Source organism: Hemitrygon akajei, chromosome 10 (genome assembly GCF_048418815.1).
Source record: "Hemitrygon akajei chromosome 10, sHemAka1.3, whole genome shotgun sequence".
Classification (NCBI taxonomy): Eukaryota; Metazoa; Chordata; class Chondrichthyes; order Myliobatiformes; family Dasyatidae; genus Hemitrygon; species Hemitrygon akajei.
In genome coordinates, this window is record NC_133133.1 from 165,840,862 (window position 1) to 165,868,484 (window position 27,623).

Genomic DNA, 27,623 nt, shown 5'->3' on the forward strand with positions numbered 1-27,623 from the left:
TGTTTCTCTCTCGTTCACCCTCAGTGTTCTCTTGCAATGAAATATGTCTGCAAGGATGGCACTCTAAACAAACTTCTTAGCTATACTTTGGTACATGTTACAAGATAGAATAATAAATTTTCTCTTCACCATGGTAAATTTAAAGGTAGTACGATAAACAAGAGCCTAGAAAATTTCAAGAAAATTTGTGACGGAGTTGTGTACAGCCAGATATCATTTTATGGACAAACAATCAGCCTATGTATTTAAGCTATCTTATGTATTTATATTTATGTTTTATTATTATTGTGTTCTTTATCTTTAGTGTTTTTTTTCCAGACCATTGGATCCAGATTAACAATTATTTTATTCTCCTTACCCTTGTGTGCAGGAAATGACATTAACCAATTTTGAATCATGAGTTGAAGGACTGTATGGTCAAGCCAAATGTCAATAAAAGTTCTTGTATACATGTAGAACCTCCAAGAGGACCACAACCTTGTGGTGGTTTGGGGGCTTGTGTGCCTCAATGACCTGGAGGGCTATGTTGGCTGGAGTCAGGGCTTTACGTTTTGGCTCTTGGTAGGGTCACTCATGCCTGACAGACTAAGAGTGGTCCACTGGTCCTCCAGGTTTAGGGGGTTCAGCTCAGGGCTAACAGCCCTGACTGGTAAAACAAAATTGTTACAGAAACAGCAATGAAGAATCCTTTGTATATCTTAGTGCAACGGTATTCCTGACCTTCCACCTGGGACTTGCATGACTGACAGTGAACCGAGAGAAAGCTACCGACATAATGAAGGGAGCGCTGAGCACTGTCAGAGATGGAAGATCTTTGTTGCTGCCCAAAATGCCAGCAGAGTAACAGGCAGTAAACATACATGCAGAAATTAATGCTTTTGTGTAGGATGGGGAGGAAAGGTTAATCATGAAGGAAAGATATAATCTTATTGAGTGGCGAAGCAAGCTCCATAGTCCATTGGCATAGTCTGAGACCTTGTTATGTTCTCAAGTCACTGTGTTACTTCTAGAGATGGAACAGGTACACATGGAGGCAAGGTTGATTGTTGTTCCTTCAGTTTGTTTTATTCCAAAATATCACCAGGATGCAGAGGTGGCATAACAGTTAGCATGACGCTATTACAGCTTAGGTTGTTGAAGTTTAGAGTTCAATTCTGACACCGTCTGCAAGGGGTTTGTATGTCCTCTCTGTGATCAGGGTGGGTTTCCACCAGGTGCTCCGGTTTCCTCCCGTATTCCAAAGACATACCAGTTAGTAGGTTAATTGGTCATTGTAAATTGTCCTGTGATTAGGCTTATGGGCTAAATAGGTGGCATGGTTCATTCGGCCAGAAAAGCCCAATCTGTATCTCTACATAAATAAATAAAGTCCGTCATCCAGATCACTAACATATAATGTGAAGGTAGCAGACCCAACACCATCCCCTGTGGAAGACCACTAGTTGCCTTTTGTTGGCAAATATTGACAGTGCTGTAATTTTGGGCTCGGTACTAATTGTACCGGTGTTAGTAGGTTGATTGATTATTGGAAATTGTCCTTCAGTTAGATTCGGGTGAAATAAGTGGGTTGCTGGGCAGTGCAACTTGTGGGCTGGAGGGGACTGTTTTGCACTGTATCTCTAAATTAAAAAAAAGATAAAAATTGTGAGCTAAATCATAACTATATCTGGGATATGAGGTGGGGAAGGTAATGGTTGCATAAATAATCCAGTTGCATGAGGATCACTGAAATAAAAATATCACCATACATCATACAATGATATTCTATGCAGAACATTGAAGTAAATACCCCAACAATATTTCATTGCATTACCGTTTAAAATGACAATATTTTACATTGCAATTCAGTATTTTACGATTAGGAGTATTAATGTAAAACGCAACAGCAATATATCAAATACATGACGAAACTCATCGTCACATGAAGTGCCAAACCTTCAAAGAGGTTATCATGACTATTTGGCCTACATCTGCATGGTCCTCATGTATAAATAAAGTTAAAATAAATCTTTGCACATGCATTTGCCATAACACATAAAAATAAAATTTACTCTTTGAACTTACCAAGGCAATCTGTGTAGGCAATTAATAAATTTTTATGCATCGTCTATGCTGGCCTAGGGACCACTTACATTAAGATAAATTAGTTCTGAATATCAAAGGGACAGTGTCATTTACTCATTGTTTTCTGGCTATTCTATTGGCACATCATCAAGTCAAAGTCTTCCTATCCTTTGAAACTTTTGCCTGTTTCATAAGAATTCCGGTTGCATAAGTACAAGATAAACAAGAATTTATGTATTAAAATTTGTGTATATCATCATGAAAATTTGCATTCCAAGACAATATACAAAGGACTCTCTATTACTGCAGCTTGAATTGTCCAACATTTGGTTTAGATCTGGCTTTGTCAAGTTATTCAAACCCAGCTTTGAATATTGTTTGCTCTGTTTTTACACTTGGCCTTTGTGAATCAGATACATTGCTTTTGGTTTTCATGTACAAAGATAAATTATTGTACATTATTAAGAATGTTCCAAGCACAAGCTGTGGCTGACAAGTCATTTCCTGACTCTCATCAAACTGGAAACTCAAGGCGTTTCAAAGAACTGAAATAAAATTAGCTTAAAATTAGGAAGTGGAAAAACCGGTTGTGGGGTCAATGCAAACTAATATGACCCTATGATCAAAATCAGAGATGAAAAATGCTACCCATCTTGTCCTATGTAGATATGATACGTGGAGTCATAAAGCATTATCGCACAGAAACAGGCTCTTTGGCCCACCTAGTTCATGCCAAACAGTTATTCTGCCTCATCCTTTTGACCCACACCTGGACCATAACCCTCCATATCCCTCACATCCAGGTACTTATCCAAACTTCTCCTAAATGTTACATTCAAACCCGTATCCAATACTTCCGCTGGTAGCTCGTTCCATACTTGCACCACCCTCTGAGTGAAGAAGTTCCCCTTAAATATTTCAACTTTTACCCTTAACCTATGATCTCCAGCTCCAGTTTCACCCAGTTAATCTTTTTAGTCAATAGACAATAGACGATAGTCCTCTAATGCATAAACTTAAGTTCTAAAGTGAAGCAGAAATATTAACGAGGGTCGAAGTTGAAGTATTTAAGCGGGTTCCTTCTTTCCAGCCCTTTACATTTCCCACCCACCTGACCTGACCTTTCACCTTGCAGTTAGCCTCATTCCCCCCACCCCCCAACCTTTTTATAGTGGTGTCTTCCCCATTCTTTCTCAGTCCTGGAGAAGAGTCTCGGCCCGAAACATTGACTGTTTATTCATTTCCTTAGATGCTGCCTGCCCTGCTGAGCTCCTCCAGCATCTTATGTAAATTGACCGGATTCCCAGCATCTGCAGACTTTCTTGTGTTTATGAAAAATTAATAAATGAACCTTTATTAAAATCAGTAATTACAATTAGTTTTAGTTGTATAGTTTCTGTCAGCTCTTCCAGCTTGCACAGATGTACAGTAGGGATGATTATTCAGTTTTGAGAGGTGGTATTTCACAAAAAATATCAGTGCTGCAAAGAGAATTCATGCTATTAAATCCTCAGCATTATTTGTTGTGCTGACAAGGCTGATTTAGATTTATTTTGGCAAGATAATTATCCCATCCATAGGTTGCCAGCTACTGAGTTGCATTGACTGCTGCCATGTGTTTAATATTGTTCTCAGTATCGTCTATCCACACAGCTGGAGCCGACAGGGCTCGTGGGGCAAATTCCTCAAAAGCCCCTGCAAATGCTTCCACATACAATTATAATTATTTGCCTCCAACACCACCGCCCCCATTCAATATCCTAACGAACCCTGCATTCTTTAAGGGGAACAATCTGCTTCTGCATGCATCTTTGATGTAATATCCACCTCACTGATTCATTGTAATCAAAGAGGCAATCACTTGCAATTTTCTCATGAGATATTTAAATCCAGATTGCAAAGAAAATACTGCACATGTGAAGATCTTGCAGCTGTACCAATAATTTTAAATTAGAAGATGTAAATAATCGTTGCTGTCAACCTCATGATGAATTACAATGCAGATGGCATCTAGAATAGAATTTGTGCACGACGTAGGGCAAGGATAAATTGTTTGAAGGTTTTTGTGATTCCAGCAATGGTGTCAAAATTGATTTTTAATATCGGTGCCAAGTGGGTCATATTGAATCGCTGGCTCCCATTATACCTTGTTCCATTCCTCTAAATAGAAGGCAGAATTGGGTGAGTGGCTGTAGATTTGCTATCATCCATTTTGTGATCTCAACCTATTACTGTTTCTCATGGCTCACCGAGTCCATGCATGCTACCGGCAAAGTCCAGTTCAGAACCAGAATCAGAATCAGGGCATGTTGTGAAATTTGTTAACCTTGTGGCAGCAGTACAATGCAATACATAATAATAACAAAACTATGAATTACAGTAAGTATATGTGCCAAATAATTAAATTCAATATGTAGTGCGAAAAATCGAAATAAACAAAAAAGTAGAGAGGTAGTGACAATAAGAAGCAGGGTAGGAGAATGGATGATTATCTGAGTGAGACCAGTGTAGCAGGATATAAGTGGAAAAACTCTGAATGGACATTGAACCTATGAACACTACTACTTTTTTAATTTCTATTTTTTGCACTATTAATTTAACAATGTAACATATATACTTACAATAATTCAGGTTTTTTTCTTCTATTATTATGTATCACATTGTACTGCGCCACAAAGTCAGCAAATTTCATACGCTGGTGATATTAAACCTGATTCTGGGTTCAATGTCCATTCAGAGATTAGATGGCGGAGGGGTCCATTCACAGATTGGTATGCAGAGCTCTTCTGCCTCTGCTTCCTGGTACACTGTTTTCTCTCAGATGTTCATCCATACCCCTACCCTGAGTCTCCTACGGTATCTATATCAGAGGCAATTTACAATGGCCAGTTAACCAGCCAGCCAATAAATCTGGATGTGGGAGGAAACCAGAGCCCCCAAAGGAAACCCACCTGAGCACAGGGAAACCTGCAAACTCCACACAGACAGCACCGGAGAACAGGATTATATTAGAGTCCCTGGGACTATAAGGCAGCAGTGCTGAACTGCTTGATTATTTTATTTTGAAGTGGAGAAATATTTAATTAAGTATCTTAAGCAAATAGAAACAAATTACCAAGCAATGAGCCTGATAAAGAGAAACGCAGAAGTTAATCCAACTCTAATTACAACAGATAAAAATGAGCTCAAAAACAGCACCAACTTTTTTCAATTTAAGCTGGTATTTGGAAATATCTTCTCACGTACTTGTGGTAGTTCATTTTTTAAAAAGTGTCAAATTTGTTATAGAAAGAATAGTCTCTTCTAACAACATTATATCAAACAATTTAGCCTTAGTATTATTTCATCTAAGAACTTGACTTGAAAGTATGTTATATTGGAGAAGTCTTGAGGAGGGTCTGATTTCTTGGAAAAAAAACACTTATATAAAGATCTATTCACTGGCGGTAAAGAGGGAGAGAGCTAAATGTGGGCAATTGGTACCAGTTGAGGTGGGCACCTCACAGTCAGTATGGATAAGTGGGGCTGAATGGTCTGTTGTGTGCTGTGTCATTCATGACTGTGACTCTACGGACATTAGAAATATTTTGTGAGTGCATCTCCCCATAAGTAGAGAGTCAGGACTGCTCTGTGTCAATATAGTCCGGGAAAAGTTGAATCTAGTGTACTGACTTCCTCAAATGCACAATCAGTTATATACTGTAAATATCTAGCAGTCACAAACAAGAGAAAATCTGCAGATGTTGGAAATCCATGCAACACACACAAAGTGCTGGAGGAACTCAGGCAGCATCTATTGGAAAAAATGCAGTCGACGTTTCGGGCCGAGACCCTTCGGCAAGTCAAGTCTCCGAAGGGTCTCGGCCCGAAATGTTGAGTGTATTTTTTTCCATGGATGCTACCTGGCCAGCATTTTCATGTGTGTTGCTCGTATATCTAGCTGTCACTATTTATGAAGTCACACATGATTAACAAGATATGCAGTATGTCATCAACAGGTCAAAATTACAAATTAAATTAGCATGAAGTCATTAGATTTATTAGTTAAATAAAAGTGAAGTTAACTTTAAAGAAGATATTTTTCTTAATACTTAATGTATTTTATCTTCCTTAATGTTTTTCTTTTAACTTGGTTTTTCTATTCTTTAACATTAAATTTATAGTTTATAGATATGAATAACTACTCTATGCCCTTCCAACATTTACCGATTTCACTCCAGATAAGATAGCATTTGTAGTTTACTTTTTAATGAATTGAAGTTAATTATTTAATGATCCTTTTTAGTGTTTTGTTGAAGGTTACTGTTTTTGAAGTTCTCCAATCTGTTTTGGATTTATGTCATATTGTTCAGGTCACTCAGAGTTGATTTTCCTGGAAGACAATGCAGTTTTATAGCAGGTTTCCTCTAACATCAGCATTTTTAGACCTTAGTTCAGTAAGCTGTTTCAATATTTGCATAGGTTTTAGAGTTTGTGGGTTTCTTTCCTCAGAGTGGCAAATAAGTGAATTTTTTTATGTAGTTTCTAACTTATTTTTTGTTCTCTTTTCTTTCAGAGGCAGCTGGCTTCCCTTTTGATAAGGGTGGGGCTATTGGCTATCTGGGGTGCCATCCTACTAGGACTTCGCTTATACTGGATGGGCAACAAGCCACCAAGCTTCTCCAATTCTGACAACCCAGCCGCAGACTCAGACAGCCTGCTTACGCGCACTTTGACCTTTCATTACTTGCCAGCAGCCAATCTCTGGCTCCTACTGTGCCCTGACACAATGAGTTTTGATTGGTCGATGGACGCTGTGCCATTGATAAGAACGGTTGGTGATTGGAGGAACCTGCACACTTTAGCATTGTTTGTTGGACTGCTGCTCCTCGTCCACACCGGCCTGAAGAGTTCTCCAAAAGACAGGGTTTGCAATGGGAAAGCGGTGATGAATGGCAAACAGAATACAAATGGGCACAGCTGCCACTCAGCATTGGAGCATGGAAACAACGGACAGGGTTTTTATTTTGTACAACAAGCCGATCACTTTTTAAAGAATGATTTAATTCAGGGTCTACCAACAGCGCAGAACATATTAATTTTCTCTTTATCACTACTAATAATACCATTCCTGCCTGCTACCAATCTTTTCTTTTACGTTGGTTTTGTGATCGCAGAGCGAATCCTTTACATTCCAAGCATGGGATTCTGTTTACTGGTAACTCTGGGCATAAGGACTCTTTCTCTCAGAATGAAGAAGAAAGTCTTAAAGCACTTGGTTTTATATGCATCCATAGCTTTGGTTATTTTATATGGGTTGAAAACCATATCAAGGAACAGAGACTGGCACGATGAGGAAATGTTATATAGATCAGGGATAAAAGTGAATCCAGCTAAAGGTAATCACATTTTGTCCTTAATCAAAATGGATCTTGATGTTACGATGAAGTGTGTCATTTGAGCGAATTCTAGCAACAACTTGAACAACTGCTTTCTTTTCCTGGCAGCGTGGGGTAACCTTGGGAATGTTCTGAAAAGCCAAGGGAAAGTTCTGGAAGCTGAAAAGGCCTATAGAAATGCCTTGTACTATCGTAGCAACATGGCTGATATGCTTTATAATTTGTAAGTATGCATGACTCAACAGCTGGCCTTTTTCCTAACCAGGTCAATTATAAAAGTTGCAATGAAAGGCACTATTGATCCTGTTTGTGTGACACAGATATTGTTTACTGGTATAATGAATTGCTGTAGCAGTGTTAAATTAATCCTGTTCTCCATCCTGCTCAGAAAGCAGCATTTCTTCATTACTTTCCTGAACAGAAACAAGTTCCCAACCGCATTAATAGTTTATTAAAATCTCAAATGTCCGCTAAGTTTTGCACAAAGCACGTTTGCGGTTTAAGCTCCATTAAGAGCATGGCACAACTTGTGAAAGTAAGTTTGAAATGAGCAAAGAAAAAAGTGAAGAGAAGATCCTTAATCCTTTCACTGTGAGATGCATTTTGTAATAAACGCTCTTTAGTTACTTGGGGCTCTGTCACTCAGGACGTTGCAGTTGTTCAGTGTTCCTTGTTCTGTATCAGTTCAGTCCAGCACGTACCATGGGCTTCTCTTCATCACAGCCAGGCAGAGTCTGTAAGAACTCGGTATACTTGTGCCAATTGTTGCCTGAAAATATGATCAAATTTCACTTTCAGTGAAATAAAATTCTTGGAATTGTTCAACATAGTTAGTCAGCAACTGAGAAACCTCATGCCTCTTTGGTTAAAAATAATATTCCCCACCCACCCATCCCCGATAATGATTTATATGTTCCACAGTGTCAGCACTTCCTTCAGACCCTTGTTCACCTCTGCTGGCTTCCTTAATGTGTTATGTAAATACATAGAATATAGTTGATAATTTAATCAAATTCAGTTAGAGAAAATATACAAGTCTTCTTCCATTTCTGTGATGTCCATTCTATCTGGTTTCAATAATTACAATCAATAAGATTATATTATAGCTTTCGTAAGGACCCAAATTTGCTGGTCTCCACTCCACAATATTCACTGCTAGGAATTGTGATTGGGATCTGATAGCCAAGTCTGATTTTGAGCTACAGAACAAAGTGACAATGGACGTATTTACAGGTACATTGATTTTGTGGATTAAAGCAGCAATAAGCCAGGATAACTCTTTCATGTTCTTGCTGATCTTAAGTATTCCATGCTAAGGAGTAAAAATCCAAAATTTGTTTGCTATACCTTTCATTAAAATTGCTTTCTTTCATGTAACTGTGAGGGATTGATCGAGATCGGGGAGCACGATGATTTGTCCGGTAGAAAGGTCTTGGCCTAAATCAACTGCCCATTCCCTTCCATCGATGCTGACGGATCTGTTGTGTTGCTCCGGATTCCAGCATCTGCAGTTCCTTGTGTCAGCACCATGGTTTAAACCGACCTGCTTTCAGTGGGATGGGTCGGAATGCAACAGCACACACGATTATTCCCAAGCACAGGCATATAAAGGCTCATCTATTCACTCACTCACTTGATCTTGTGAACGTGTGTTCACACAGACACTACATGCAAATGGATATGCATGCCCATCCATCAACACACACACATGCTTCCACTGCTTGGGGGGTCGGGAGCGAATGTTGTCAGCCTGTCTTCCCTTTTCTCCCAGCATAACCAGATAGATTCCCCAGATCCATGATTGCTTCTGCCCCACCCATGCCTTGTCTTTGTCATTCTTCAGCACATCAGGGAGAAGTCCTCTCATTTCAAGAGTTTTCTGATCTCCTAAGCAACACTTACAAAATGCTGGAGGAGCTCAGCAGGTCAGGCAGTATCTATGGAGATCAATAGATAGTCGCCATTGCAGGGTCCTGACGAGGGGTCTGGGGCTGAAACATTGATTGTATATTCCTTTCCATAGACGCTGCCTGACCTGCTGGGTTCCTCCAGCATTTTATGTGTGTTGCTTTGGATTTCCAGCATCTTCAGACTTTCTCGTGTTTATGATCTCCTTCCTGGTTTCTAATCTCCACAAGACACAAACTATGAATCTCCCGAAGTACCACCACAGCCTTTGACAGCGCTCATGGAAAACTAATTTTTTTTTGTGTGGATTATCCAACTGTAAGACAGTTTTCCCATCTGCCTCTGAGCTTAAACTGGATCCAAATAATTTGGTTGAAGAAGAAACATATGACCTTCAATATCTGAACTGATATTGCAATGGTCAAGTTGGCTCCTGGATATCCGTTTGATTCATTTGTACCCCCTTGCATTATGCTGGCCGGTGGTGTAGTGGCTTTGGTCCCGGGTTCGAATCTGGCTGCTTCCTTGCACACTTTCCATCCACGTTGGGTTGAGCATTTAGCTAGCAACTCGGCCACGTAAAAAAACAGACAAATGCCAAAGAAATGGCAAGGTTGCTGCCCAATGCACCACAAGACGTGGAAAGGAACAACAACCCCTTTGCAATGACTACACACTTTGGTATTTCACAGTTAGTTCTAGAAATTATATCAGAAAAGTTATCAGATCTGCAGAATCCTAGAATTAAAATTAATCTCTCTCCACTCAAACCACATTATAATCTCAGAAGAAAATGCATTCCATAAGCAATTTTTCTGGCGTTATTTATTTTGCGGGCATTGTTGATCCTTGGTGTAAATTATAGGCTTTCAACTGCGATGAAAAGAAATGTGACTAAACGTCCGTGCATTTAAACCCTGTAAAGTAAAAGCAGTCATGTAGGGCATAATTACTGTTAGTTTCCTGAAGGAATTGGAATTATCTATTAATTGCGTTGAGCTTCTCAAATTACATCATCTTCTATTTATGAACTGTGGAAACTCATAACAGATTATATTTCTTTAAAAACAAATTCAGATATTGTGTTGTTTCCTTGGTGAACGCAGGCGGGGTTTGCATTGAGAAATTGCATGAGAAACTGTAGTTTGTAGATTACAAGCTCTTGCCAACTCCCATCATTATAAGAGGAAGCTTATTTGTGTTTCAAGTCATGGACAGAATTATCCAGGACTTAATCACATTATTTAATGGAACTGTTGATATGCCATTAGTTTTATTTGCACCATACTTTAGTTTCATGGAAAATTAGTGATCTGGTTAGTGTATGCCAATGAAATGTAGCTAATGAAATATTTCAAGTGTTGAGGATGTGGTGACTCCTTGTAAACAAACTAAAAGTCACTGAGACGCGAAGTGAAGGAATGTCACACTGTATGACGTGCTTCCAACTAACTGAATTGCAAATGGAAAAAATACATTTTTGATTCTTTATTACAAGCCAACAATAAAATCATTCAAACCTTCCATAATTCATATGAAACAAACAAGAGATTTGAACACGATTAATAGATAATTCCAATTCCTTCAGGAAACTAACAGTAATTGTGCCCTGCATGACTGTTTTTGCTGTACAGCGTTTAAATGCACGGACGTTTGTTATTTGTTTGTTTGTGTTTAATTGGACCAAATTCACACAAGAATGAGCCAGCCAATGAAATATATGCGCTCCCTACTCACCCCCTCTCTGTGCTGCAGAAGAGGTAAACAGGTGGCTATATTAGTTCATTTTAACCGCCACCCAACACCACTAACCACTACACTAACCCATGTAACCAGTTACCGTAGCCCAGAGTGAGGATAAGCAGCACAAGTACAATACAAACAATAAGTAGATACATGGCTCGAACAGAGGAATTGCACAGAGTTTACACCAGTGAACCTACTGCTCCAATAAGCTTCCTCCCATTTTACTTGATTCCGTTTTTTTTCCTCAAGTTATTTATCTAAGTGGCATTTAAGTGCATCCATGTTACTTGCCCTAACAGGAAGTAGCAAGTTCCATATTTTATGACCATTAGACATAAAAGAATTTGGCCATTGTCTGTTCTGCAATTTACTCACATTAACAGTTAATTACTGTGTTAATGATTGAAGCCAGATTATGTCATGATGATAGGAGTTTGCTACAATATTCTATAGAACAAATAATTTCTTTAGCCACTTCTGTAAGTTGTAGCTGCTACTATGCATTTTTATTATAATTAGTGCAGTAAGAGTTCAGTCTCTTTTGAATGATAAACAAACATTAAATAATTTATTATCATGTTGAAATAATTAGTGTTGCTGTCAAAATGCTCTGAACACTAAGTAATCCTTGTAATGATTTTCTGATGTTTACATTAGATAAAGCAATCAATAAGGTGTGAGGGGTTGCTGAAGCAATTAGGAGACACAGTCCTCATTTAACAGTAATTTTATGTACTAGAGTTGCAGACTCTCCAGCTTGCAGACCCCTCCCCGTCTGTCAACAAGGATCCCACTAATAATAAATTCATCTCAGTGTTCTGACCATGAACGTTGGCATCTTGTTTCATGATCTCATGTTTATTTATTGAGATACAACGCAGAATTGGTCCTTCGAGCTGCACTGCCCAGCAATCTCTTGATTTGATCCTAGCCCAATCACAGGAGAATTTACAGTTCTCTATTGACCTACCAACAAGTATGTCTTTGGACTATGGGAAATTGGATCACCCAGAGGAAACTCGTGGTCATAGGGAGAACGTACAAAGTCTTTAAAGGTTGTGGTGGGAATTGAACCCAGGTCGCTAATACTGTAAAGTGTTGTGCTCCCCTCTATGCTCTCATGCTGTTCCAAATAACCCAATGAAACATTGATTGTCCATTTATCTCCATAGGTGCTGCTTGTCCTATTGAGCTCTCACAGTTTGTGCGTGGTGACTGTTCTATCAGAATCAGAACCTGGGTATTATTTTGATATTTGCCATGGAATTTGTTGCTTTACAGCCGCAGTTCAGTGCAAGATAAAATTTAGTATAAATTCCAGAAATAAATAAATATATAGCACAAAAGAGAAAACAGAGGAGGTGCTTATGGACGTCTTTGAAGATTCAGTTCTGTTTTTCATATGTAAACACATTTCACCTATTGATTTTAGATATTTGTTCCGTGTCTGTGAACAATTTTCAGATTCAGATTTGATTCTTTTTCGCATATACATTGAAACATACTGTACAGTGAAGTGTCTCGTTTGTGCTAACAACCAACACACCTACGGATGTGCCGGGGGCAGCCCGCAAGTGTAGTCATGCACACTCTGGCACCAACGTAGCATGCCCACAACGTTCAGCAGAATAACAGAGAACATACCAACGCAGAACACAACCAGCACCAAAACAACACCGTTCCTCCCTACCACCCACCCACCCATGCACAAACGCCCAGTCCTACAACCCCAGGACATACTCCCTGATGACAGGACCCCAAACACTCGGCCTCAAACTCATTTTCCACTATCCGTATACAACGAGTACACCAACTTGGCACATTAGCTAACTCTGCCACGTGACTCAGCGGTGGGAAGGCCACTTTTCATAAGCAATGTACGTCTAGGGTCAGTATGATTTGGGGTTCAACCAAACAGGAATGTTGGGATGTTCTGATTAAAGGAACCTCAACTTGAGCAAACACTGTCCATACTGTGTTATTAGTCACCAAGAAATGTCATATTGTACAGAATATCAAGAAAGTGTATTTACCAATTTTCCACTTCATCAAGCAATTAACAGAGGGAAAAAAAGAAAGATAAAAGGCTCCATTATGGTTAAGCCAGCCTAAATGTGCACACAAACATCTGAACTCATTTCTGTAGCATGTGGGTGTATCGTTTTACTCACCAGCCATAGGTAGTACTTCCCTTCTTGGAATCCTTCATATTGTGAAGCACTCATTGCAATGGGGTCTCTTCCAGATGGGATCTTCCAGGTGTCTTTCCTGGTGCTCTTCTCACTGCTCCTCTCACCCAAAAGACCCAAGCCAGACTACTGTCCTCCAAAAATCTCTTGCCATCCAGCTCTCTAAAACCTTCTCTCACATCCCACAATCCTGATTGGCTGGCATAACGTTCCTAAATTGGACAAAATGGTTCCTTATCTTTAGTTGAGCCAAAGCACTCTTACCAGCAGGGCACACTGCTTTTGCAGAAAACTGCTAAAATAAAATACGTCACAACACAGCAGTAGAAATCTTAAATCTCAGTAGAGATTCTGCTCTCCTCTCTGTGTTTGGTTAGCCATTTTTGCTTCTACAACTCCTCAATTCTCCTTTTACAAACTCATCAGCTTGTGGTTTTCTAGAGGTCTGTAATGATTCTGACAAACAAGCAGAAAACTTACAGTAGTATTGAGGTTAATAGGCTCCTGCTCAGACTTGATGAGGTTTCAATTGCAAGCTATATATTCATGGGCACGTGCTGTGTGCTTCAAAACACTGAGTAGTTATAGATCAAAGAAGGCACAACAAAAGCTACACTTCATTAGGAGTTTGAGGGGAATTGGTATGTCAGCAAAGACTTTCACAGGTTTCTACAGATGTACAGTGGAGAGAATTCTAACTGGTTGCATCACGGTCTGGTATGGGGGGAGGGCATTGCACAGGATTGAAGTAAGCTGCAGAAAATGGTAAACTCAGCTAGCTCCATCAGCCTCCCCAGCACCCAGGACACCTTCAAAAGAGTGGAATCCATCATTGATGACCCCTGTCACCCAGGACATGCTCTCTTCTCATTGCTACTATCAAGGAGGAGGTACGGAGCCTGACAATACGCACTCAATGTTTCAGGGACAGCTTCTTCCCCACCTCCATCAGATTTCTGAATGGACCGTGAACACATGAACACCACCTCCCTTTTTGCACTACTTATTTATTTATATAAGTCTCTCTCTCTCTCTCTCTCTCTCTCTCTCTCTCTCTCTCTCTCTCCTCTCTCTCTCTCTCTCTCTCTCTCCTCTCTTCTCCTCTCTCTCTCTCTCTCTCTCTCTCTCTCTCTCTCTCTCTCTCTCTCTCTCTCTCTCTCTCTCTCCTCTCTCTCTCTCTCTCTCTCTCTCTCTCTCTCTCTCTCGTAACTTTGTTTTTATTAATAATATTGCAATGTACTGCTGCCTCAAAACAACAAATTTCATGATGTATGGCTGTGATATTTGACCTGATTCGGATTCTGATCACACTAAAAATGAATCACTAGGTTATTTCCTGTGTCACCTCTCAACTCCCAAGTTTTGAGAAATGAGAAGTTGGTTCAGTGGCGTTTTAGGAGATTGCCAGTGGTTGCTGTGAGGATCTTTCTCCTTTTAGGATTATCTAGAACTAGAGGGAGAAGTTTCAGAATAAGGGGATATTGGAGCAGAGTAGGCCTATTGACCCATCGACTCTGCTCTGCCATTTGATCGTGGCTGATTTATTATCCCTGTCAATCCCACTCTCCTACCTTCTCCCCATAACTTTTGACACCCTTACCAATCAAGATCCCATCAACCTCCACTTTAAATATACCCAGTGTCTTGGCCTCCACTGCTGAAATTGCCAGAGATTCCCCATTTTACAGAATGATGGACCAGGCTTAAGGGACAGATTAATCTGCTCCTCCACCTATTTCTCATCCTTTATTGTTTAAGAATAGTCACAATAGCCCGTGAGCTTCACTCTAAAGTACATAAATATTCCAAGAAGTTCCTTGGTCATATTAAAATGTAATTAGTAGGAAGCCAAACTCACCATTTTGCCACTATAAACATTGACACTATAATACACAAATCCCACCACACCAAATGCTGTTTACCTCTAAGTATAGTCAGGGCTTAATGTGCTGGCTTCTGTTCTACAAACAGTTTCACTGGGAGTATGTGTGACAAAACTCAAAATATATGTTAGCACTTTTAAGAAAATATACAAACTCGCCACCATATGTTGTACCGTGGGAGTTATGTTTATATACAAGAACACTTGTCATTTATGGAACTTCATTAATGCATCAAAATAACATTCCAATGTCCAGTACCTCAATAAAAACATTTGTGGCAACCCACACTGATAAGAATTAGATAACTGACTTCATTTAGGGAACATCTTACAGCAAAAGTTTGATCTTAGGTTATTCACAGTATGGTGTTGTCTTTCCTGTTGTCATTGTTATATAGCGGAGGATTCTAGGGCCAGTGGGCCCAGCCTCAGAGTAGAGGAATGTCCATTTAGAACAGAGATGAGGAGGAATTTCTTTAGCCAGAGGGTGGTGAATCTGTGGAATTTGTTGCCACAGGTGGCTGTGGAGGCTAAGTCACTGGGTGCATTTAAGGTAGAATTTGATAGGTTTTTCATTAGTCAGGGCGTGAAAGGTTGTGGGGAAAAGGCAGGAGAAGGGGTTGAGAGGGAAAATGGAACAGCCGTGAGAAAATAGCAGAGCAGACACAATGGACCAAATGGACTAACTCTGCTCCTATATGTTATGGTCTTATATTCATTTATTGTCTGAACCAAGTTGTCCCTTAGTTTAGGAGGCAGTTAAGACACAACAGCATAGAGGATCCAGGTCACATGTAGGCCAGACCAGCTGAGAATTGCAGATTTCCTTCGCTGAAGGAAGTTAGTGACCACCAGTTCATGCCTACTGGTGACGAAACTATGTTTTTTAGACTTCAAATTTTACTTATTACTTCAACTTAAACTACCAAAATGAGATTGGTTTCAAATCTGGTTTTTTGGAATCATGTTCCGGTATGTGAACCATTTTGCTAACATGCCTCAGAACAGTAAAAAGGCTGTGAGACTTTAGAAATTAACTCTGGGGCTCTGGACTCCAGCAGCTGAATAAATGGCTGCCAGTGGTGGAATGGTTACATACACAGATGTGCAAGAGTAAACATCAGTGGAACAAATTTGGCTTGGAAGGTTATAAGGTGAAAAGAGGCAAGTCAAGGAATACTTTTAAAGGAAAGGAAAAATCATTTAATTTTGGAGTGTAACTTGACCAGCAATTTCAATGCATACTGGACTTCAAGCAAATCATAAACATGAGAAAATCTGCAGATGCTGGAAATCCAAAGCAATGCACTCAAAATGCTGGAGGAATTTGGCAGGTCAGGCAGCACTTATAGAAATGAATAAACATTTGACATTTTGGGCCGAGACCCTTTTTCAGAAGCCCTGATGAAGGATCTCGGCCCGAAATGTTGATTGTTTATCCATTTCCCTAGATGCTGCCTGACCTGCTGATTTCTTCCAGCATTTTGTGTGTGTTGCTTTGAACTTTATGGAAGTTAGCAAACAGTTTTATTGGCAAACTTTCAAAGTTCAAAGTAAATATATTATCAAGGTATATGTCACCATATACTTCTCCGAGATTCCTTTTCTTCTGGACACTCACAGTAAATACAAAGGATCACAACAGAATCCATGAAGATGCACACACAACAAAGGCAATAAACTGCAAATACAAAAAGAAAAAAAAACTAAGTAATAATAAGTAAATAAATAAGCAAAAAAAAGTATCGAAAACATGAGTTGAAGAGTCCTTAAATTAACAGAATGAAGAAATTCAAACCTAGGTTTGATTTAAATATATATTAATGAAAAAAAGAATGGAAGAAAACTTTATATTCCACATTATTGTGCCTTTCTGCCACATTCTGGATTACTTTAACCAAAATGTAAACACCAATGAGTAAACTTCCATTATGTGTTGTTGAGCCAGTACTCTCAGGAACAATAAAAGTGTTTCATGTTTATTTTCTATTAATACAGTGATTTATTTTTTTCTTCATTAACATTTATAGGGATAACCAAAATAATGAGAATGGGCTTTGGTTATTTATTTATATGCTTGTTTATTGATTGAGATAAAATGTGGAACTGGCCCAGCCGGCTCTTTGAGCCACGCCACCTAATAATTCCCCAATTTAATCCTAGCCTAGTGTTTCCCAATCTTTTTTTAGCCAAACGCCTCTCAAAGCACTTTCATATTTGCCAATGCCTTCTAACACCACTCTTAGGCACAATACACTTCCTGGCGCTGCCGTAGTGTAAGAATATTTCTACCATATGCTAACAGGATAAAAGTTATTCTGCTTTAAATGTTTATTTGTCGTTAAACCTAGCTGTACAGCAGCTTCGATATCAATGTGATCGTTGAGCTTGATGGTTTTTAGCAAGAGTTGAAATAGTTGGTTCAAGTTGCGACAGCAAAAGCCTTAAGTCCGCACACGTAACAGCATCCAAGCAGATTCTGTTCTTTGTGAGTATGGGGTTCACTGCACTGGAGCCTCTTTCAACAAAGTAAGAGGATGGAAATGCAATGAAGAGTAGTTTGGCTCTTCTCCAAAGACCAGGAAACTTCATATGATGGTATAGCCATATAGCAGAAAAGCCAACATTTTTGAAAAGCATTTTTGCTTCTTTATCATTCCGAATTTTGATAATTTCTTCTTGCAAGCTCTCTTGTTCTTGCAGAGAAATGGTCCCCCACCTTGCGGAGAAATGGGGTTAATTACCCAGTCCAGAATTTCCAGATCATCCAAATTCTTGAATCAATTCTGAAAATACTTCTTTAATTACTGTGGGTGTAAACAGTACTCTTGTAAATCGCCATCTGTGAAAGAGAGAGCCTTACTTCCCATGTGGGGAAACTGTGAAATCATTCTTCTCCCAATGTTTTGCTTATGTATTTCCAATTTTCGGATAAAAGTGGACAGTGCATATTTTGCCTAGGTTAAATTAAAATTCTCACCCCACCATTTCATACTTAAGATGTTCATTTTGTCATACAGATTGGCTGGGTATTGCCACATCTCCAGGTTGAAATTCAGTGTTGTTTTCCATGCTCTTGTTGACTTAGAGCAAAAATTCAACCACAGTGTCAAAAAGATCAAAGAAATGATCAATAAAGATCAAACAAAGATCAAAGATTAAGCAGCAGTCTTTTTGACAGCTAGCGCACTTCAGTGTGAAGAAGCAAGCATTCAAACTCTTCATTGTTATCTTGGCATAACTAAAGAAATGAACTTTAATTTTGTTGATAACAGATATTACAGGAGTCATGCTTGAAAAATAACTGCTGCCTGAAGTTCTTGGCTGTGAGTTGTTGACGATGAATTACACATTGGTTTGCAAACAGACTCGGAAAGTTTTTTCTCCCCCCATAAATGCCACTAAATCAGCATGGCAACCTGTCATATATGGTATTCAATCTGTTGCACAAGAAATCATGTTCGTAATCGGAATAGTTGCATCCTCAATATACACTTTGAGCTCGTTATAGATTGATTCTCCATTGATATTTGGGTTTTAACTTTTTACAGAAGAGAATCTCTTCATAAACTTTTCCATTTTTGATAAACCGTGCATATGCCATTAGCAACGCCTCATTATCTTGCACAGTTGATTAATCCAGTTGTGTCCCAAATTCTGTTTTGTAGCTCTGTGCATAGTTGATACTCAATGTCTTTACTCATTTCATCAATACGAAGAGATACAGAGTTATTACTCAGATATCCATTTGGAGAACAGTGATGAGCACTTCTGATACAGCAGGCATTATTAATCTTTTACCAATTGTTTGAGGATTTTCTACACTGCTATCATTTTATTATAAGAAGCAATGAGACCATTATCAAGGTCATTTTTTGCTTTCTTGGTAAATGACTTTCAAATGCTTCTTTCATCTTCTGGAACTGAGTAATACCATAAGTAGCCTTTTCAGGATGTCATTTATGGAAGTGTTCCTGCAATCTTGATGGTTTCATGGCTTCATTAGACAGTACAGTATTACAAATATGACACATGGGGTGTCACTGATCTGACGGGATGGAATAAAACCATACTTCAGGTATATAACATTGTATTGATGTACAAACGTTTGTACTTTCTGTAGTTTCTGTTTCTTAGCAAGATTGGAATTCAAAGCTTCACTGCCTTCAGACTCATAGAGATCACACCGTACGTATTTATCCATCATTAACGGGCTAAATTAAAATTAAAAATTAACACTGGGAATGCCTATTGGATGCTGACAATGGCAGCGAGTTGACATGGGTGGAATGATGGTAGTGGTATGCGAAGGAACGGCAAGGTGAAGATGAAGATGATTACAACGGTGAAAATTATGTTGACAAGTATTCAGATTGGAATCTGAATGTTAGTCGGGTTAGAGCTGGTGTTCGGCAAGCTACCTTTACTCTGTTCCCATTAGTGCAATTGCCCACCTCTGGTCCCATGCACATATGAAGCCAAGGTCACTTTGAACACCTCAGGAGGAATCCTTGGGGTCAGCAGGTTCACTGACTGGCTCTATTTCACCGTTTGACTCCAACCACCGTTGCATCATTGAGCAACCTGTTTTCCATAGATCTGAAGAGAAAACTGGGAGGGTGTATGTGACCTTCCGTCTGTTAAATTGCATGAACTTGTTCCGTGCTGCAAGTTGGGCATATTGGTTGCTAATTTATACATCCCCAATGATGTCTGTTTGGATGGTACGGTCGGATGAGATTGCTGAGTTTCAGACGTGTTGTGGCAACGAGTGCTCTTTGTTTGCAGAACCATGGTTCTTTCTGACTTCCAGTGTCTCAGTCTTTTTTTTTGGAAGTGCTTGCTCTACTAACGGTCACACACAAAATGGTGGAGGAACTCAGCAGGCCAGGTACAGTTGACGTTTCAATCTGAGATCCTTCATCACCACTACAGGTCCCGTGCCTCAAGTTAAGGTGCCACTTACTGACCCTTCCCCCCAAGAATCTTGAACACCCCGATGACTTTTATTTCCTCTAATGCTCCTTTAGGACATGTAAGCACCCCCATGGAGGGCAGTACCACCCCCGTTGTGAATCACTGCCCTACTCTAATCACAGGACAATTACAAGAACCAATTAGCCTACCAACTGGTACATCTTTGGACTGTAGGAGGAAACCAGAACACCCGGAGGAAACCCACAGAGTAACAGGGAGAGTGTAGAAACTCCTTACAGGCAGGAAATGGTAACATCTTGGAGAGTGTACTGTTCTCTCTGTTCTTCAGTGCTGTATGAACTCATTTCCATATTGTCCAGTTACCAGGGTATTTTCCTTGAAGGGACTTCATGAACCTTTTACATCAAGTATACTTTTATATATTTTAAAGGTTTTAGTGGGGATTATCTGATTCACTGTTACTGCATCATCATCCTAAACCCATCCAGCCAACAGTTAGGAGGCCCCGTGCCAGCGTGTGTTCTGTTTTAAACAGCTGCTTCACAAAATCACTGATAATCTTTCCATTAATAGCTGGCCATGAGAACGTTTATTTATTTAGGTTTAGATGTGGGTGTAATATAGAGATAAATAGAGAGTCTGTTGCTGTAGCAGTTGTTAAATGACTTCAGTAGTTATCCAGTGGGCTGGACTAAAAATCCATAGACCTGAGTTCAGTGACTATTGAGGCAGCTTAACAATTCAGTTAATAATTTGGAACTTAATTAAAAAGAAATACAGTTACGCTCAGTAATTATGACTGCTGTCCTTACCTGGTCTATGTTTGATATCAGACCCATCAATATGGTTGACTTTCATCAGGCCTAACAAGCCACATAGGCCAAGGACAGCTAAGGCTGAGCAATAAATGCAGGCCTTGCTTGACAATGCACCCATAAATGATGAAGGAACACAGCAGGTCCGGCCGCCTCTATGGAAACAAATAAACAGTCGATGTTTTGGGCTGAGACCCTTCTTCAGGCCTTGCTTGAGATGTCCAGATGAAGATAAACGAAGGAAAAATTCAAAACACGGATTTCCAAATGAACCTTGTCAATCTCTCTTCATGACGTATAATGAGATGGCACAATGGCTCAGCTGGTAGCGCTGCTGCCTCAGAGACACTGACTCAGGTTCAACACTAACCTCTGGTGCAGTTTGTGTGGAGAGTGTATGATGCCCCTGTAACACCACTGGTTCCTCTGAGGCCTCCAGCTCCCTCTCCCATCCCAAATCCATGATGGTCTGTAGGTTAATCGGTCACATTAACTTGCTCCCGGTGAGTAGGTAGGTAGCAGAATTGATGGGAATGTGGGGCAGTAGGTTACAGGGGAAATTATTAAGGCAGTGACTGGGATTGCACTGTAAGTCATTATAGACTAAGTGGATTAAATGTCATAAAAAATCATGGCGGTATTACGGTTGGCTAATTGCAATTGATAGCCTCAGGCATCAGAGCTATGATCAAATATGTCAACTTGTAGCAACCTTGACCCCAGAAGGACTTGCTTATCTATCCAATGCCTGTGAAGGCAGATTCACTTATTCACAATTAGATAACTGAAAATGATGGGTTTGAGCCTGCACCGGGAAACCAGCAGGTGCTCGGAGCTCCTTGTGCCATCTTAAAGTAGCACATCTAATGATGCTGCTTGAACCTGCTTGGTATTTCAGCATATTGTGTTATTTCAGATTCCCAGCATCTGCAGTTTAATGTCAGAGTGCATTATTGCAATTCTCATGAGCAGACACTAAAATGCTCACATTATTATTCTGTCAAATTAAGGTGCAGATATCCAGCAGCCCCCCGTTTTTCTTCCTTCAGGGTAATTGTGGTGGAAACAAAAAAAGAACAGAATATAAAGCCTTGCTGATGTTTGCAATCTGAAATGTGAATAGGGACATCGCTGGATCTGCTCAGCATGTCAATCAGGCCGAAACAGGCGAGCTGACATTTCTGAAATGTGTATCTTATCGTCACTGGAATCCATGTAGATCCGACCTTGTGTGCACGACCATGTGTTCTTTCAACCCGTGTCTCTTAGGGTTGATAACAACACACAGAGAGAAGGCAGCTTGGCCCCTTGAGCCTGCTTAGCCATTTGGTAAGACTGTAGCTGATAAAACTGCTGGTCTCCAGTCTTCTGAATGATTCTCCATACTGCTTGATTTCCCCTGTAGATCTGGCAATCTGTTTCTCCATCAACTGGGAGATGGACGCTCCATCTCAAGAATAAACAAGTGGATTTCAGCTTTCCTGATGTTCAAATTGTCCAAGCCAAACACCAGCACGTATTGGTTGTTGCCATTCCAGTAAAAAAAAATGCAACCGAAGGCAATATCCTTCAGACAGTTCGCAAAACTACTTCTTTCACTTCTTTTACTACTTCTTTTTTCAAATATCATTCTGCTACTATTGGAGCCTGTGATCTACATTTTGGTGGTGTGTTTTCAGGCCAATTGAGTGACCTAGCACTTTGCTGTCTCTGACAGAGCTCGGTGAGGTTTTGAGCAGAGTGTGGGGCCTGGAGGCCAAGAAGCCTTGAGACGGGACACAAATTCACAATCACGTCCACTTCTCACTGATTAACGTGCTGAGGAAGATAGAAATCAGCGAGGACGAGGGAGAAAGGCAAGCGCGCGTTCAGCACCGTCTGCCTGCGAATGACTGGTCTCGTTCACCCTCTCGCTTGATGCTGCTGGAGGGCGGTGCCAGAGTCTTGGGTCTTGGGCAAAGTTTAATCAATGCAGTTTGTGGATTGGATGCTGTAGTTTATGTAATGATGTATTTCTGGTCACTCCTTTTCTGTCGCTATTTTGTGCAATTTTGCCATTTAGTTAGGCCCTTGTGAAGATTTTGACCAAGAGCACAATGGCCAAATGCTTTATGTTACTCAATGATGGGATGGTGCAAGCTGAAAGTTTACATACCACAACAGTTTCCAGCTTTTGTTGCATACCCACTTGACAGCTTGATTCCGGACTTTGCATTTCAGTAAGAGGAAGTCCTGCTGACCCCTATGCAGTTGAACTTGAACTCTGCACAATTAAAGTAATCTGTAGTTCATTGTATATTGTAGTCCAAGTTTTCTCTTTGAAAGAAAGTATAAGAAAATGTTTAGTTAGAAACATAGAATAGAAGCGTAAAAACCTACAGCACAATACAGGCCCTTCAGCCCACAAAGCTGTGCCGAACATGTCCTTACCTTAGAAATTATCTAGGGTTACCCATGGCCTATTTTTATGAGCTCTGTGTATCTGTCCAGGAGTCTCTTAAAAGACCCTATTGTATCCGCCTCCACCACCGTCGCCGGCAGCCCATTCCACGCACTCACCACTCCCTGCATAAAAAAACTTACCCCTGATATCTCCTCTGTACCTACTTCCAAGCACCTTAAAACTGTGCGTTCTTGTGTTAGCCATTTCAGCCCTGGGAAAAAGCCTCTGATTATCCACACAATTATTGCCTCTCATCATCTTCTACACCTCTATCAGGTTACCACTCATCATCCGTCGCTCCAAGGAGAAAAGGCTGAGTTCAGCCAACCTATTCTCATAAGGCATGCTCCCCAATCCAGGGAACGTCCTTGTAAATCTCCTCTGCACGCTTCCTAAAGTTCCATACTCACTTCCCTGAGCACCTCGATTTTATCTGGCTCAAACTGAGGCTAGATGAAGGTTCTGTGCTTAGCTGCAATACCTGCCATAACATCCAGAAAAAGACTTGGAGGTAACCTAGAAGTGATTCTTCAAATATCTCAATTGCATTTGTCACAATGTGCCTCATATCTTAAGTGAGGCAAAATAAATGCCATTTTGGGAAGCAAAAATGTAAAGAAGTTTGGGGGGGGCGGGGTGTGGATAGCAGAAAAATTTCAAGAAAAGTGAAGCAATTGTCTCAAGTCTGTGCCTTTCAAAGACAGAAACATAGCCAGCTGACTTAGAAGATTACTGATCCGATGCAACATGGCTGCAAGACAACATCCCATGCACTATCAGTCTTTAGTCCATACTACTCAGGGAGTTGTGCTGATATTATTTTGTGACTGTATTGTGCTTTATCATAACCATATGTGCTATATCATGTCTATGTGTGCTGTGTGTGACTAAATGTGTACTGTGATTTGCACTTTTGCCTCGGAGGAATGATGTTTCATTTAGATGTTCTATATACATGTGTATGGTTGAATGACAATAAACTTGAACTTGAGCAACTTTTATTACAGTGGGGTGTTTAGAAAAGTTATGATCCAGAGGTGGGAGAAGAAACTGCTGTCCAATTTCTCTTGCTTAAAGTCCTTGTGAATATAATCAGGATCTGTGTACTTTTGCTGAAGCTGAGAACCACATTGGGGGAAAAATATGAAATGCTGCTTTCAGTTTTTATTATTTCCATCCCCACATTGGGATGCACTATTTGTCGTTAATCCTGCCTTTCTTCAGGTGACATACCCATTGTTTCAACATCATTTTACTTTCAGTAATATCTTGGTATTTATATTTTGTATTTTTAAAAAATTATCAGAGGACTGCTCTTACAAGAAAGTGACCGGTTCTCGGATGCTCTGCACTACTATAAATTGGCCATTGGTAGCCGACCCACCCTGGCATGTAAGTAAATGCTTAACTTTGTTGAAAACATTAACTCACTCTTTGCTTTTCAAAATAGCTAATTAGTCATACATTTTTCTCATTTGAAGTAAGGCACTGTTATCCAGATTTGGGGCACTAATTTAAAACGATCCAAATGTTGGTTGGTCAGTGCTCATTACGATGAGCCAATTAAAGTGTCCGTATGTTAATTTATGGCTATTTCTCTTTGCAGTAATAGTGACGAAAACTCAAATTCACTACTGTGATGAAAGACTAATTATACTCCAGTCTCTGCTCAATTAGCAAAAAAATGTTTTTTTTTTTGGTTGCCAATTATTTTATTTATTTGGAAATAGTTCTGGTGCATTGATGTTTGATTCTTCCATATGTTTCTGCTCAAAACTCCAGACCAAAGTCAAAATGACAAGGGTCAGGCCAAACTACTCCTAATTGGATAGTTGTATTTATTTTTGAGATGTGCATTTCTTCTGATATTGCAATGGCATTGTGCAAATTGAGCACAAATGGCTTTTGCCTTAAGATAGAAGGGAATGGATTTACCCACCCTATCAGTTGCAAGAGTTCGGAGTTTATCCATCGATACAAAAGAACCAAGGATTTCCACTGAAAGACAATAAGTGCATTTGGTTAAACCTAGGCTGCTTATTCGTACTTACTTACTTACTGCCCTTTACACCACTGACTTTTTGGGCAGCAGTGAAGGTCCTCCATCTCTGGCGGTGTTCAGGGTTTCCTTTATCATGTCAGTAGCTTCCTCTTGGTTTTCATTACTATCTGTCATGCAAATTCCGAGTGGAGACTCAGGAATACTGTCGTACTCAGATGTAGAAGGATTCATCGTTGCTCTATCCATAACAATTTTGTTTTACCAGTCAGGGTTGTTAGCCCTGAGCTGAACCCCTGAATCTGGAGGACCGGTGGACCACTCCTAGTCTGGCCTCTACCCTTTGACCTGTTTCGCATGGGTGACTCTACCAAGAGCCAAAGCATAAAGCTCCACCCATTGTAGCTCTCTGAGTCATTGAGGCACGCAAGCCTCCAAACCACACCAAGGTTGTGGCCCTTTTAGAGGTATTTATCTGTAATACTTGAGAAATACTGGTTCGCAAATGTAAATAAGCAGGAATATCAAGTGCACAGAATTATCAGAAACACAGTTTATGTAAGGGGTTGTTAGACACATTAAATGATTTGTTATGCAAATTTCCTGCCATTATATTTTGGTTGTTTAATTGTAATGTAGGACTGCTTTAAGACTAGGGCCATTTTTTGTGTTTGATATGCACATTATCCTACCTGTAGTCAGCAGCATCTTTTTTAATGACTAACTGTGGAAATTTCAGACTTCTGTGACAAATGATACTGAAAAGAGGGAACATATCCCTTGTGCTTAATTAACATTTCTGGCTGTTGTTGATTCTTTCTTCGTTCTTGTTTTGCAGCTGCCTACTTGAACACTGGGATTATTTTAATGAACCAGGGACGGTTAGAAGAAGCAAAGAGAACCTTTGTTGTATGTGCTGAAATTTCGGACGAAAACCTGAAAGATCCTCACACTCACAGAAGTTCAGTAACAAGCTGCTTATACAACTTGGGCAAACTTCTCCATGAACAAGGACAACATGAGGTACGAGTAGAGTAAGAAGCACTATTATAATGGCGGGTTTGCAAGCAATACTGGAACAAGGTGGTCATGGTAGACCTGGCAATTCCTTGGGAAGACTGGATAGAGCAGGTGTTTGAGCGTAAAAAAGCCAAATGCCAGGAGCAGTGCTAGAGGTGTGTGGAGGGCACAATGTGAGCCGTTTGAGGTGGGGTGCAGAGGTTTGGCTGGCTGCTCGCTCTGCAGAACCTACTCTCTCCTTGGCGTTATGGGGCTGCAAAGAAAGGAGTCATCGGCACTGTCACAGAGGCTGCTCTGCAAGCCTTCAGATGACGGTGGGTCAAGAGGTGAGACTCGTGGCCAATGCTGTTGGGACACAAGCCGGGGCCTGATCAACCCTGGCTGGGTGAGAGTGTCTGATGTTGAAAGAGCTGAAACACCCAAGGGCTGCAGGATACATCACTGATGATGTGACCCAACGCTTCTTTGGATGTATCTCAGCATTGAACTGATGTAATTCAGACATTGGGGCTCGAATCATTCCAGTACATCATGACTCAGAGATTTACCACTTTAAATGTATGGTGTATGACAAGTAACAAATCAAGTCAAGTCACTTGTATTGTCATTTTGACCATAACTGCTGGTACAGTATATAGTAAAAATGAGACAATGTTTTTTCAGGACCATGATGTTACATGACACAGTACAAAAACTAGACTGAACTACGTAAAAAACAACATAGAAAAAAACTACACTAGACGACAGACCTACCCAGGACTGCATAAAGTGCACAAAACAGTGCAGGCATTACAATAAATAATAAACAAGACAATAGGGCAGTAAGGTGTCAGTCCAGGCTCTGGGTATTGAGGAGTCTGATAGCTTGGGGGAAGGAACTGTTACATAGTCTGGTCGTGAGAGCCCGAATGCTTCGGTGCCTTTTCCCAGATGGCAGGAGGGAGAAGAGTTTGTATGAGGGGTGCGTGGGGTCCTTCATAATGCTGTTTGCTTTGCGGATGCAGCGTGCAGTGTACACATCCGTAATGACGGGAAGAGAGACCCTGATGATCTTCTCGGCTGACCTCACTATCCGAGATGGTGCAATTTCCGAACCAGGCAGTGATGCAGCTGCTCAGGATGCTCTCAATACAACCCCTGTAGAATGTGATGAGGATGGGGGGGGTGGGAGATGGACTTTCCTCAGCCTTCACAGAAAGTAGAGACGCTGCTGGGCTTTCTTTGCTATGGAGCTGGTATTG

At 40.3% G+C, this 27,623-nt stretch overlaps 1 protein-coding gene across 2 annotated transcripts in view; it reads left to right on the forward strand.

Annotated features, from left to right (window-relative positions):
- The window catches only part of LOC140734923 (protein O-mannosyl-transferase TMTC2-like), a 199,324-nt gene that overhangs the window by 105,578 nt on the left and 66,123 nt on the right, over window positions 1-27,623 (forward strand). For both annotated transcript variants that reach the window (XM_073059630.1, XM_073059631.1), the window contains 4 exons: window positions 6,620-7,442; window positions 7,551-7,665; window positions 24,670-24,755; window positions 26,201-26,385. In XM_073059630.1, coding sequence (XP_072915731.1) covers window positions 6,620-7,442; window positions 7,551-7,665; window positions 24,670-24,755; window positions 26,201-26,385 — 1,209 coding nt within the window. The remainder of the gene's footprint in view (window positions 1-6,619; window positions 7,443-7,550; window positions 7,666-24,669; window positions 24,756-26,200; window positions 26,386-27,623) is intronic.